Source organism: Protopterus annectens, chromosome 7.part0, assembly GCF_019279795.1.
Source record: "Protopterus annectens isolate FY-2018-M chromosome 7.part0, PAN1.0, whole genome shotgun sequence".
NCBI lineage: Eukaryota > Metazoa > Chordata > Ceratodontiformes > Protopteridae > Protopterus > Protopterus annectens.
Window position 1 is genome coordinate 475,946,044 of NC_056739.1, and position 13,614 is coordinate 475,959,657.

The following is a 13,614-nucleotide window of genomic DNA, read 5'->3' on the forward strand; positions in this document are numbered from 1 at the left end:
AGAGAATGAAGAATGGAAAGGCTGTTGGTCCAGACGACATACCTGTGGAAGCATGGAAGTGTTTAGGTGAAATGGCAGTGGAAGTTTTTAACCAAATTGTTTAATGAAATCTTAGAAAGTGAGAGGATGCCTGAGGAATGGAGAAAGTGTTTTGGCACCGATTTTTAAGAATAAGGGTGATGTGCCGAGCTGTAGTAACTAAGAGGGATTAAACTGATCAGTCACAGCATGAAGTTATGATTAAGAGTAGTGGAAGCTAGGTTAAGAAGGGACATGATGATTAGTGATCAGCAGTATGGTTTCATGCCGGGAAAGAGCACTACAGATGTGATGTTTGCTCTGAGAGTGTTGATGGAGAAGTACAGAGAATGTCAGAAGGAGTTGCATTGTGTTTTTGTAGACTTAGAGAAAGCATATGACAGGGCGCCTAGAGAGGAGTTGTGGTATTGTATGAGGAAGTCAGGAGTGTCAGAAAAGTATGTAAGAGTGGTACAGGATATGTATGAGGGTAGTGTGACAGCAGTGAGGTCTGCAGTGGGAGTGATGGATGTGTTTAAGGTGGAGGTGAGGTTACATCAAGGATCAGCTCTGAGCCCTTTCTTATTTGCAATGGTGATGGACAGGTTGACAGACGAGATCAGACAGGAGTCCCCATGGACTATGATGTTTGCAGATGACATTGTGATCTGTAGTGAGAATAGGGAACAGGTGGAGGAGACCTTGGAGAGATGGAGATATGCTCTAGAGAGAAGAGGAATGAAGGTCAGCCAGACTAAGACAGAATATATGTGTGTGAATGAGAGGGAGGATAGAAGAATGGTGAGGATGCAAGGAGTAGAGGTGGCGAAGGTGGATGAGTTTAATTACTTAGGGTCAATAGTTCAGAGTAACAGTGAGTGTGGAAGAGAGGTGAAGAGAGTACAGGCAGGATGGAGTGGGTGGAAGAGACGTGAAGAGAGTACAGGCAGGATGGGGTGGGTGGAGAAGAGTGTCAGGAGTGATTTGTGACAGACGACTACCTGTAAGAGTGAAAGGGAAAGTCTACAAGAGGGCAGTGAGACCAGCTATGTTATATGGGTTGGAGACAGTGGCATTGACAAAAAGGCAGGAGGTTGAGCTGGATGTGGCAGAGATAAAGATGTTAAGATTTGCACTGGGTGTGATGAGGGTTGACAGGATTAGGAATAAGTATATTAGAGGGTCAGCCCAGGTTGGAAGATTTGGAGACAAAGCCAGAGAGGCAAGATTACATTGGTTTGGACATGTTCTGAGGAGGGATGCTGAGTATATTGGGAAAAAGATACTAAGGATGAAGCTACCAGGTAACAGGAAAAGAGGAAGGCCTAAGATAAGGTTTATGGATGTGGTGAGAGAGGACATGCAGGTGGTTGTGTGACAGAGCAAGATGCAGAGGACAGGAAGAAATGGAAACAGGTCATCTGCTTTGGCGACCTCTAACGGGAACAGCCAAAACAAGATGATGAGTGTATTTTATGTTTATTTTACTTATTTATTTCATCCAACCTGAGTATTATTGATTTGTACTGAAAGTAAATTGATTGTATGTTGTATTTGAAATTTTAGCGTTTATTATATTTATGAACATATATACATATACGTTTAATACACAGGGGTTACAAATATTATTCTTTTATTTATTTTAACATTTAAATACATCTAAAACAGTTTTTAACAGTTTTCAATTGTTTTAATTGTACTCAATTGCTTTAATTGATTAAGCTTATTTCCTGTGGCTGTATCATATATGTATATACGTACAACTGACAGTTATCTCAGATGAATCTGATGAAGGCCAGTTAAGCTGGCTGAAAGCACTTATTCCTTTTGGTTGTTGCTGCAATAAAATAGAGTGCATCATACACGGGAGTCTTCATTGTCTAGGATTTCGAGATTTTTCAGCTTGTTATATTTTTTCTCATTTTCTGATGTTAGAAGCTAAAATTTGTTCTTGCGGTTTAAAGAAGTCAGTAAACACATGTACTTTTTACTTGTTTCAAGGTTAATTTGCTGCCACTGAAGTACTTCATAGGTAAGTACTAGGCTATATGCCCGAGGGAATCTATAAGCCTAGCCAGAATGTGTTGGCTTTCACCACCCCCTTAGATTAGTTCCCTGTGCCTCTGTTCAGCAGAGCCACTGCAGTGATCCCCGGGATAAATTTTCTGTTTCCCATCCACTCATCAAGGTTTTTATTGGAGTGTTAGTGAGGGGCTCTGCCTAATGTAGATTGGAATCCTGTTCCAAAGCATAGGGGGTCTCTGGGACATGAATCTATCCCTCCAGCACGTCCTAGTTATTGTTGTGGTTAGGTTTAGATCCATAGAACGTGTGGCTCTCAGGGATTTGTTTTTTTTTTTAGGTGGAGCATATCCATCAATTTTGGGTTGGACATGGCCTTGTATGTCAGGCAGAGATCACCTCTGAGTAAGTGGTATGCAACCGAGTACAGCTGTAGTTTCTTCGGTCGGGCTGCATAGGGCATCTGTTTGAGGCCAGTAATCCTCTTGGTGAGGTACTTCTATGGTCTTTCCAGCTGTTGCAGGTGTCTTGTAAGGTATATCCCAATTGGGGCAATGTACTCTATGATGGGTCTGATGAGTGATGAGTAGAGCGGCACAATAACCTCTTTTGTTCTAGATGTGAACCCTTTTGTGATTAGGTGGGCCACATAGGAGTTTCTAACCACCCTGGCAATATGATTATCAAAGGAGGGATTACTATCTAAGGGGTCCCCAGATCCCTTATTACATTTTCTGTTTTTAGGGGACTACCACATATGTGGTAGTTCATGGGTACTTTGTTTTGTCCAAAGGGGATGACTATGCACTTTTTGGCATTTAGCTTGAGGCCATGATTTTGACACCAGGTATCCGTCTCAGTGAGACCCTTCTGGAGGATGTCTGTATCAGCCAGAGAGTCAATTATGGCCCCCAGTTTGCAGTAGTCTGCAAACTTGGTCAGCCAAAGTCCTCCTGTCCTTGCCTGTGCCTCTGAGAAGTATATACCAAACAGGAGGGGTCCCAGGACTGAGCCCTGGGGGATGCCATTTGTAACCGGTTTAGAGTTGGTCCTAGAGTCTGCAACTTTCACCGTGTGGGTTCTATCCATGAGCCAACTAGCAACCCATCTTCTGACATAGGGGTTTATGCTCAGGCTGATGAGCTTGTCTATAATACCAGAATGTGGAATGGTGTTGAAATCCCTTGCAAGGTCTAGGTAGGCTGTGTGGACCTCCTTTCCCTCATCTAAAGCCTTGGTAACTGTCTCAAAGAAGTCCACCAGGTTTAGGAGGCATGATCTGCCCCTTAACAAAGCCAAACTGGGTAGGATCCAATGTTTGGAGTTTCCCAATGTCTCTGTTAATGAGTTCCATGATGATGCGCTCCATAGCCTTGTAGACTAGGCTAGTCAGGCTTATAGGGTGATAGTTCCTGGAGTCCATTGTGGCTCCACCTTTGTGGAGTGGAATAACTGTTGCTGTGTGCCACTCTATGGGTATGTAGCCTGTAGAGAGGCTGAGTTTGAACAGTGTGCTTCAGTGAGGGGTTAATTCATTTTGGAGCTTGTGTAAGACATAGCCTGGGACACCATCTGGTCCCATTGAAGCTGTGTTTTCGGCTTTGGATAGGGCTATTTTAGCCTGTGTGTCAGTGATTGCTGGGGCTGTGCATTCTTCTGGTATGGTTATGGGCCCTTTAGGGGGTGAGAGGGGGGTGAAGTTTGCACTAAACCTGTCTGCCAGAATGTTGGCAATATCAGTCAGTTCAGTGTATTTTGTGCCATTCTGCACTAACTCACAGCAGATATGAGAGTTTCCACTTAGGTTCTTGACATAGCTGAAGAACGCTTTGTGGTTATCTTTGGAGTCTTTGGCAATTTTTCTTTCGAAGCTAGCCTTGAATGATTTTATGAGGGATCGTAGTTTCTTGCTGATACTGACCAGGGATGTCTTTCCTTCTTGGGATTTTACTCTTTTCTGTACTAGTTTCCTCCTTCTATTGTATAGCTTGTTTATGGCTGGGGTCCACCAGACTGGTTTCCTTTTCTTGGAGGAGTGAGTCTTGGTTTTGCTTGGGATAGCATGATCCATGCATTCTTACAGGTGCTCATAGAGTGCCTTTGTAAGGGATTCAGCAGCTTGGACAGCATTGTCCTTTGGCATGGGGGCTGTGAACCTTTCCACCTCGGTCTTAAGTAATGTGAAGTTTGCTTTTGAAAATTTTTTCATGGTGGTTTCCTTGATTGGGGGTGGAAGAGGAATGTGGATATCCAGAGTGATTAGTGTATGGTCTGATCTAACCAACGAGGGGTTGACCTCCGGTGTGGAACACCGGTTTCCCATGTTGGTGATGACCAGGTCCAATATGTTGTCACCTCTGGTGGGGGTGTTGATCAGTTGATCCAGGGTGTTCAAGTTTATAAATTCTAGGAAGCATTGGGCAAGGGAGTTAGTACTTGAGTAGTTCTCCCAGTTAATGTTTGGGTAATTGAAATCACCCAATATTAGGGTGTTTGGCAGAACTTTCATATTTTCCAGTGTCTCCAGAAATGTGGAATGGGGGTCTGGGTCATGGTGGGTGATCTGTAGCAAGCTACAATTTGAATTGCAGTTTTTCCCATTGTTAGTTGCACATGGATGATCTCTGAGACATCGTGCTGTGCCACTTACCTGGAGGTATGGGTATCCTTGATGAATATGGATACACCCCCGCCTTTTGTGTTTTGGTCCAGGTTCTGTGGCCAAAAAGTATGGTATGAGTTACAGCCTGGTAGTGCTGGGGTGCTCTCTGGAGCCTTAAACCAGGTTTCTGTTACTGCACAGATATCGATGTTCTCCATACTGAGGAGTGCCTCAAGTGCATGCATTTTGAGGTTTAGACTTCTGATGTTGAGTAGCATTACCCTCAGTTTTTGGTTACTTGTGCTATTTACAGTGGTGGGATTGTCTTTTGAGCCTTGCCTAAAAAAGGCACTATGGGGGGTGGCAAAAGCCTTGGCCAGTATTCAAAAGCCTAAGGGTGACAGGTGCAAGCCATTTCTTGTGAAGCAACATGGCTTGTCGAGCATGTCATCCCAGGCAGACAGATATTGGATACCCTTTGAATGACACCAGAAACTTAGCCAATTGTTGAAATTGATCATTTTTCTTTATACTGTGGCATAATTCTTGGTGAGGGCAGGATGCTACTCAGGGTCAGGGTCATACCAGCCTGGGCTATGTGATCAGAGGGCTCTTCCATGTCTCTTTTTATGTAGTCCTGGGTGGTACATCTCAGATCATTCACACCAATATGGATAATGACAGAGCCGTATTTGTACTTGTTCTGGAGCGACCTGAGTGCTTGTGTTATGTGGCAGATCCTGGCACCCGACAGGCAGCTAACTAACATTCTCCTTGTCCAGGCTAGTTAGTGGGACGGGACATCAGTGTGCCTGACTATAGAGTCACCTATTACTAGTGTGTTGGGTATGTTATTTTGCCTTAAGGGCTGTGATTGCGTGGTACACTGTTTATGTGAAGTATGTGTTTCATGGTTTGTGATGGGGTGCGGAGGTTACCTGGATGTCTGCTTTGGAGGTCTCTGTTGCTTTTGCAGATTTTTATTTAGAGCCTCCGAGTATGTTATGTATTTATGTGTGTTATTTGCTGGTGTTGGTTTAATAAATCTATGTGAAACTGGTGGTGTGTTGCAAGTATTTCCCTTCTCCTCTTGACTGTCAGTTCCAGTCTTGGGTTGAGAGAGCTTTGTGTCCAGTTTGTAATTCTTTATAAGTGTTACCATAAGTTGGCATATTGAGTACCCTAAGTCCATGAGGCATAATGCCCAACTTAATACATGCTTCCAAATGAAATCTCTGTAAACGTAGCCTAATGAGCTTACGGATGTCATTTTCTAGTTTATACATATCCCTTTGGAGAGTAACAGCATCATACTCAGTCAGTGTCTTGGTGAATGGGTGTAACCATAGGTGGAAGATTTAGTAATGGATTCTCTTTAGTTTCAATGACCGCCATCAAGCTTCTATGATTATTGTAGGTGCCATCATTCGTTTCAGGCCTGTAATCCAGTTTCAACATCACATTATTGCTCTCTGCCATGTGGTCTGGTACCTTCTTCTTCTTTTTTGGATATTGTTGACAGTTTGTGGAGAAGGACAGTTTAATTACACCACCTGCATTTTGTTTTTTTGCTTAGAAATATGACTTCTGTTTGTATATAAATGGAAATATAACTACTTATGTTTGACTGAAACTTAGTATAATGCAATGTAAGGAAATAGAGCTTTCCTCCCCGGGCCTATGCTGAAAATGGGTATTACCCCATCAAACTCCCCCAGTAAACAAAGAAATAAACAAATGTATGTATTGTTTATTTGTTTGTTTCAAATAGTGGACAGTAGAGGGGAGGTTGAAATAGGACTTAACTGGTAGGAACATGAACACTTACAAATCCATTTAAACACAGCAATTTGAAGAAACTCAGTGATGAACAATGGCTAGGTCTTCCACAGATCCAGGCAATTACACACCCATAAGTCTTACCAGCCTCATATATACAGCCATGGGAAGACTTATCATGGAATAAATCAGTCAGGACATAGGGAACCTACAAACACTAGGCCTGTCAAGGACAGGTCATGCTTACTCAAACTGGTAGATTTTTTTTTTTTTTAAAAAGCCACCAAAGCAATCGATAAAGCAAAATAGTACACATGGCATACCTTGGCCTGGCCAAAAATTTTGACAAATTCCACACTCAGGCATAGTAGAAAAGCTAAATAAAATCGGGATAAACCCCTGTGTCACCAGCTGGATTGCCATCTGGCTCACAGGTAGGATGCAGATGATTTCAATAGGGGAAACTAACCTGCACAAAGAGACCAATTACTAGTGGCATCCCCCAGGGTTCTGTGCTGTGATCTGTCATGTTTGGCATTTACTATTCTGAAGTAAAAGACAAATACCAAATGGCTCTGGCTGACTAAATTTGCAGATGACTGTAAGCTAGGAGCAGCTACTGAATCCCCATATGACTTTGCCATCCTGCAGGAAGGTTTGTCCGAAATACGTAACTGGTGCCAAAATTATGGACTGAAACTAAATGCCAAAAAGTACATTATTGTATCATTTTGGAGTCATCTACCCTGGTCATCTATCCCAAGGAACTACCATATTGGCAATACACCCCTAAGAGTTGATCCATTTGTTCAAGATTTGGGAAGTCATATAGACAGTGACCTAATTTTGACAACATACTTCCATTGTTGTAAGGATGCCCTATATCACACAACTTGTAAACAAAAGGATTGTGTGTAGATATAGGGATGTCATTTCCCCCCTTTTCTTAACCTTCATTATGCCAATAATGAATATAATGCACCCCTTTGGTTGGCATGTATCTGACCAGACACATGCAACAACTGGAACACCCACAAAGATACCATACTAAAAAGATACAAGAGCTAAACAACATGTCCTATATGGACTGGTTGGGAGGGTTGCCTAATTGTTAAGGTGTTTGCCTTACAAACACAAGGTGCAGGGTTTGAGTCTCACAAGGGATAATTGGCTAAGCTTAAAATGGCTCGCAAGGGCAGTTAGCTTAGTACTAACCTATGAACCTATGACTCAAAGCCATATCATTATACTCTGTAACCTGTGGACTACTAAGAGTGTCCTGTGTCTTGGACACAAGGCATCTTCTGACCCATTAGTGACGGATTTACTCCACATCAACAAGTCAAATGGCATCAGAAATGCTCTACCTAGGGATCTAAGCAACATCAACAGAATGGTTTGGAGGGGAAGGTATATCTTGCAGAGGATACTGCTGCAAAGGAACAGACTCCCCATCCGCATAAAACAAAGTTCATCCATATTCAAGTACAACTTAGGTCTATGGATGGGAAACACAAAATGTATCCCAGTACTGCCCCCATACTAATAATGGACAGAGACGTCTCCTAAATACTTTATTCCATACCTGAGTTCCCTCAAACTGTCTATGGTATTATCCCAGTTATTCTCAGGGTGTGAGACATATATGAATCAGAGAGGAAAGAATTTGGAGAAATTCATATGTTCAAAGACTATGACAGCAGCAAAGCTGACCATTGTTGTTAAATTGGAGGGCAGCAGATTCAGCAAAGGAAGGTTCTACGTCTGACAGGAAAAGAATGGAGAGGAAAAGATAAATATATAAACATACTTTGTGCTACCCTAATGCATATGAAGAACAAAGTTAGAAAAGAGGAACATTCAGGGATAGGAATATATGAGAGGATGAGATATAAGAAATGATAAGGTTCAGAAAGACTTTAGAAGTTAACCCAGTCATTTTTTCCTAAAGAAAGGAAGGTTAGTCAGTACATGTTCATTAAATCCATGAGATGATTCATTTCACCTTGGAACATCATAGAAAAACTTAGAAAATTCCTCCTTACCTGAGGGTATCTGTAGAGTCCCAGTACTGTAGCCATGATCAGAGAGGATGATGAGGGAGTATCACCTATTATACCTGGTAATAAGGAAACAGAGTCACAGCTGTAGTTTGGAACCAGGTCCTGTTTTCCTGTTAAATATGACAGGATACCCAGAAGTGCCCGTTCTTTAGAATAACATGAATCAAAAATGTGGAATCCCAAAGTGGTATTTGGTAATAATTTAAGGTCTCTATTTATTTCTTCAATTGCAAAAGTGAAGGACAGAGCAAAAAGGTAGTCAAAAACATGGAAACTGTTAAATTCAGTAAATAAAATATAAATTAGTACTTTTAGACAGAAGTCTAGCTGCAGTATAACTTACATGTTGTAAACATTTTTTCTAACAAACACAAAATTTAGAGATGAAAAGCAGTGGTATGCATCTAATGAATTGTTCACAGTTGTGCAAGGAGACTCTGCACCTTCAAGTAATGAATTAAAGGTCACAGACATACACACATGTGCATGTGTTTGTATATATACATACATACAAATATGGTTGCAGTCTGTAAAAGCAAACACTCATAGCAGCCAATGTTCCAGTCTTTTGACAAATCACTCAATGATTATACAATGATGTGTGCGTGTGTGCGTGCGTGTACATCATATATATATATATATATATATATATATATATATATATATATATATAATTTAGTTAGTCAGTTATTTATCTACATTTTGTTTTTTTGGAAAGTCTGTGAAATAAACCCTTTTCAGCAGAGACCTGGGGAGAAAAGCTCCATCAGAGAAAAATAGTAAAACAGTAAATTAGTAAATAATCATTATTTATACGTAGGTTAATAAACATTTTGGCATACATTAATACAGTGGTATGAAATAGAAATCTTGATTCCATATTATTTTTTTTCTTCTTTTCAAACATGTCCTATCATACTATGCCGCCATTATTCAGCATAATATACATTGAAATCTGTTGAAATGGTCATTTTTTGCCTTTTACATTTCTATTGCGGACAAAACTAATCGAAGGCATACACCATTTGAGTGAAATCATAAGCAGGTGGCTGGATAATAAATTCCTCTTTTTTTGTTAATTAATTGATATCTTTTTGATAGTAAGATGTCAAGAATTTGAGTATACGAATACGTGAGTAAGCAGAACGTACAGACATCAATGGTCGGACAGAAGGTAGAAGTACAATGGGGGGGCTGGTGATCACATGATACAGTTTTAGTAATTTTGTGTGGGGGTAGGGAGCAGGGGAAGATGGTAGCTCGCAATAGTAGGAGGGATGTATTGGGAGAGGGAGGGAGGGATAAAAAAGGGTTGGAGGTAGGATGGGAGAGATAAAGGCAGCTGAGCAAGAGAGGACAGGTGGAAGAAAAGGTGGTAAGGTATGCATCTGTGTGTGTGTGTGTGTGTGTGTGTGTGTGTGTGTGTGTATCGATAATGTATGTATGTGTGTGTATGGATATATATATATATATATATATATATATATATATATATATATATATATATATATATATAAAATAGCATGCAACAACAGGACAAACTTGTGAAACATTATACAATTTGTGATTTTCATAAGAAAGACAGTACAGTCATGTTAGTAATGTTCTTAGCTTTTGTGGACTAAAGGACATTACAAAATATTATGAAAAGCATGCTTTAAAGTGTATTTGGAATGTGTGCAAGGTTGCATTCTGCCTGTAAAAAGGGTTTGAATGCCAAATGTGCAATGCATCTTGTAATGAGGGCAGTGGAAAGGTGCAGTGTAATGAGCTGTTTTTATTTAAAGTACCACATAAAATAGTTAGACTGCCCTGCGGGCCATTACATACATAAAATGCATCCTCTTTTGTCACCAGGGAAGGGAAGATCCTTGCATAATAGGAACACGTAATATGAAACAAACACTTAAATGTAGTTATACTGATCTATAACAGAGTTCACCATGTTCTATAAAGTTAGCAAAATTAGTATATAGCTCTGTACTGGTATGCTCAAAGAAATGAGGAAGGTTATCAGGCAGTACACATTACACATTCGTTGGAAAACACCTGCTCAATACAATGATCCACAAGTACATGTCATATACCTGAGCATGTGTTTCAACATGTTTGATTTGGGCACAGAATTCAACAATAGTGTCACCACTGAATTCCTGAAGAGGAAGCTCCAAATAATGTCATAGAAACCTTCCTGTGCCTCCAAATAATGTCATAGAAACCTTCCTGTGCCCACATTCCTTGAGTTAGTCCCATCTATTCCCCAGAGACTGACTTAGTGAAGGACACTGGTGACTGCACAGTGATCCAGTCCCTGTTTCTCATTATGAACACAGGCGAGTGCCCTGTCCACCAGACACCTTTTCCTGAAATAAAGAAAGAAATGTCCTTCTACAGCAACCATCACTATAATTTGAATGTGTTATACAAATAAACATTCGTTCCTTCTTAAAAGAATGTATTCTACCCTACTGGCTTTATTACACAGGGGTGCTCTGTGATGTTCTTCATATTGATCACTGCTGCAGTAGCCTTACCTGTATGGGTTATATCATGTCAAGGATATAACAGCCAGGCAGCCTGCCAGCCTACAAAGCTTTCAGAGCACCTTGCATGTACCCAAACTCTCACACAACTTGAGCCGAGCTGACTAATAGACACGTTTGGACACCAAGCCTTTCATAGTTTTACTGACGCTTTACTGACTGTTGCTAGAATGACCCAGTGTTTTCAGTGGGAGAACACTGAGGTTTTTCAGTCCCTCAGAAAATACTATGATGTGTTACAAAAGGATTTTCCAGAACCTACCCATTCCTCCTGTCTGTTTTTGAGGATAGGTGTCTTCTACCTGCAATTTTCCTGAAAATCATCCAGCTGTCCCTAAAAGGCAGCCAGGATGTATACAGTTTCTCAGTCTTTTAAATTTTATATGCTATTCCCGAAGCTGACCCAGCATCTATAGCCTTAATTGATTCCTCTGCCACTGGCCACTTAGTTAATTCCAATCCTACTCTTTCTAATAAGAATGCAAAACATACCTCTCAACCTTTTAGAGCAAGAAATCTGGACAAAGCCATAAATAATGGGGGGGGGGGGGCAAAGGCACAAAAAGCAACAATTTTTAAATACTGCTCTAGAAAGTAGATAGAACAGCAGGTTTTGGATTAGCTTGAATTTTCTAAAGGCTATGAAGTCTGAAACTCAAATGTCTGTCATTATTTTCTTACTTCAATCTTAAATGATTTGCCAATGATTTGCTGGAAGACCAGAATTTTATGAAAAATGGACCAAAAATATGAGGCAAAAATCTGGACATTCTGTGAACATCTGTACAGTTGACAAGTATTGATAGGTATGGGGATATGTACATTACTGCAACTTTGATTTTCATAATTTTTAATTGTCTGACACGTTAGTTTGTTCTGACATATTGTGAAAGTATGAGGAATATTTTGTGTATAGTTTCTACTTGTGAAGAAAAATCAGCATGAAATGACTTAGTTTCTTCTGCTGCACAGGCTGCTACTCATTGTTTGTAGTGTGTGTATGATTCTGTTGATAATTCTTCCAAGACTATGGGCACTGGCACTGTTTTAATGAAAATTGCTTTGCTGCATTCTCAGAGCTTCTTTCTTTTATGCCTAAAGTTTACATTAAGCTAGACTATCTATTTCCCTGTTTTCTTTCCTGAGCCTAAAAATGAGGGAGAATGAATACTCCATACCTTGTATATGCACAGGCATACTCAGGTGCTACCTCAACAGAGCAAAATCTTTCAGATCTTCAGATGAATTGTTCATTTGTTGTGAAGGTAAGAAGGCACAACCTCTGTCAAAATAGGCTATTTCCAAATGGTTGTCTAAGGCTTTTACTTTTTGTTAGGCTTGCCTTGACAAATCTATTAAAGGCAGGATGAAGGCCCAATCTACCCAGGCCTTGACTTCATGTATGGAATTTTGGAAGCTGGACAACTGATATACTTTGCAGGATATAAACCATATAGCTAGGACTACTGCAGCAGTGCTCATTTGAACATCTACTGTTGTGGTAAGTTCAACTTACACAACTGTTCTTTCCCTTCCGAACAGGATGCTAGGAGGTATACAACCCACTATAATTGTGAGCAAGAAATGAGGAAAACTGTCCTCATTAATAAGCCATTTACATAATTAGAGTAATTAATCAAAGTGATGTGCCTTCCTTTCTGTATATAATTGCACTGATATATCCATGTTTATTATCAGCTCAGGATGCTATTAGGATTGCAATCTAGAAGTATCCTTTCCCTTAAAAAAAGATAACTGTCCTTGAAAGCAAAGTGGAAGCATAGCTTTAGTACAGAGTTTTCATAGCGCAGAATTAAAGATTCTGAAATTATGACTGAAAATCATAATTCCCTTGCACCTCTCTGTCAAAACCAAAATGCAGTTTCTCTCTTCTTCATTTCATTGCCAAGTTTAATTTCATAATTGTCTACCCTTTCTAACCATACCTTGTATAATAAGTTTATTCATTTACTTGCATTCCAGATATAGCATATTGCTAAAATATTGTTGACTTTTCTTTACTTGTGCCAAGCCAACTCAGTTTGAGTAAATTAAAAAATATATAAATATATATAGATATATAATATATATAATGTGTGTGTAAATCAAAAAGTAGAATACACAAGGTAGAAAAGTTTTTGTGGGTGTTAAAATGAAGAGAATGCACGAGTGAATAACGTTTGAGTGAATCACATATGTTTAAATATAGTTTAATGTAATGTAGATAAGTAGGAGTGTGCAGGAAAACTAATATTTGAATGAAAAAGTGGTGATTAGGAAGATATGCTGACTGCGTTATGGCAACTGTTATAAATATGCATGTGTCTGCAGGTTAGGATTACAGCGTTAAGTAAGGGGACAAAAGTCAGTGTTATGCAGGTTTTATGTTCGTGCTGTGTCTCTTTGTGTTGTCTAGTGGTACTCTTAGGGAAAGGGGTTTTAATAATGTAATGCGCTGTGTTATGGTGGTTATGATTAGGGTTAGCACACTTGAGTAAGATGGTGCACAGTGCACCTACAGTTTACATTACTAGCAGTATCACTGCCAAGGCAACAGTTGGTCTTGATTTTGTGGCTGGAGTTTACT

General features: G+C 40.0%; 1 protein-coding gene across 1 annotated transcript in view; it reads right to left on the reverse strand.

Moving 5' to 3' along the window:
* The window catches only part of LOC122805993 (extracellular calcium-sensing receptor-like), a 193,064-nt gene that overhangs the window by 137,393 nt on the left and 42,057 nt on the right, over window positions 1-13,614 (reverse strand). Inside the window, exon 2 of the mRNA XM_044076234.1 lies at window positions 8,467-8,758. Coding sequence (XP_043932169.1) covers window positions 8,467-8,758 — 292 coding nt within the window. The remainder of the gene's footprint in view (window positions 1-8,466; window positions 8,759-13,614) is intronic.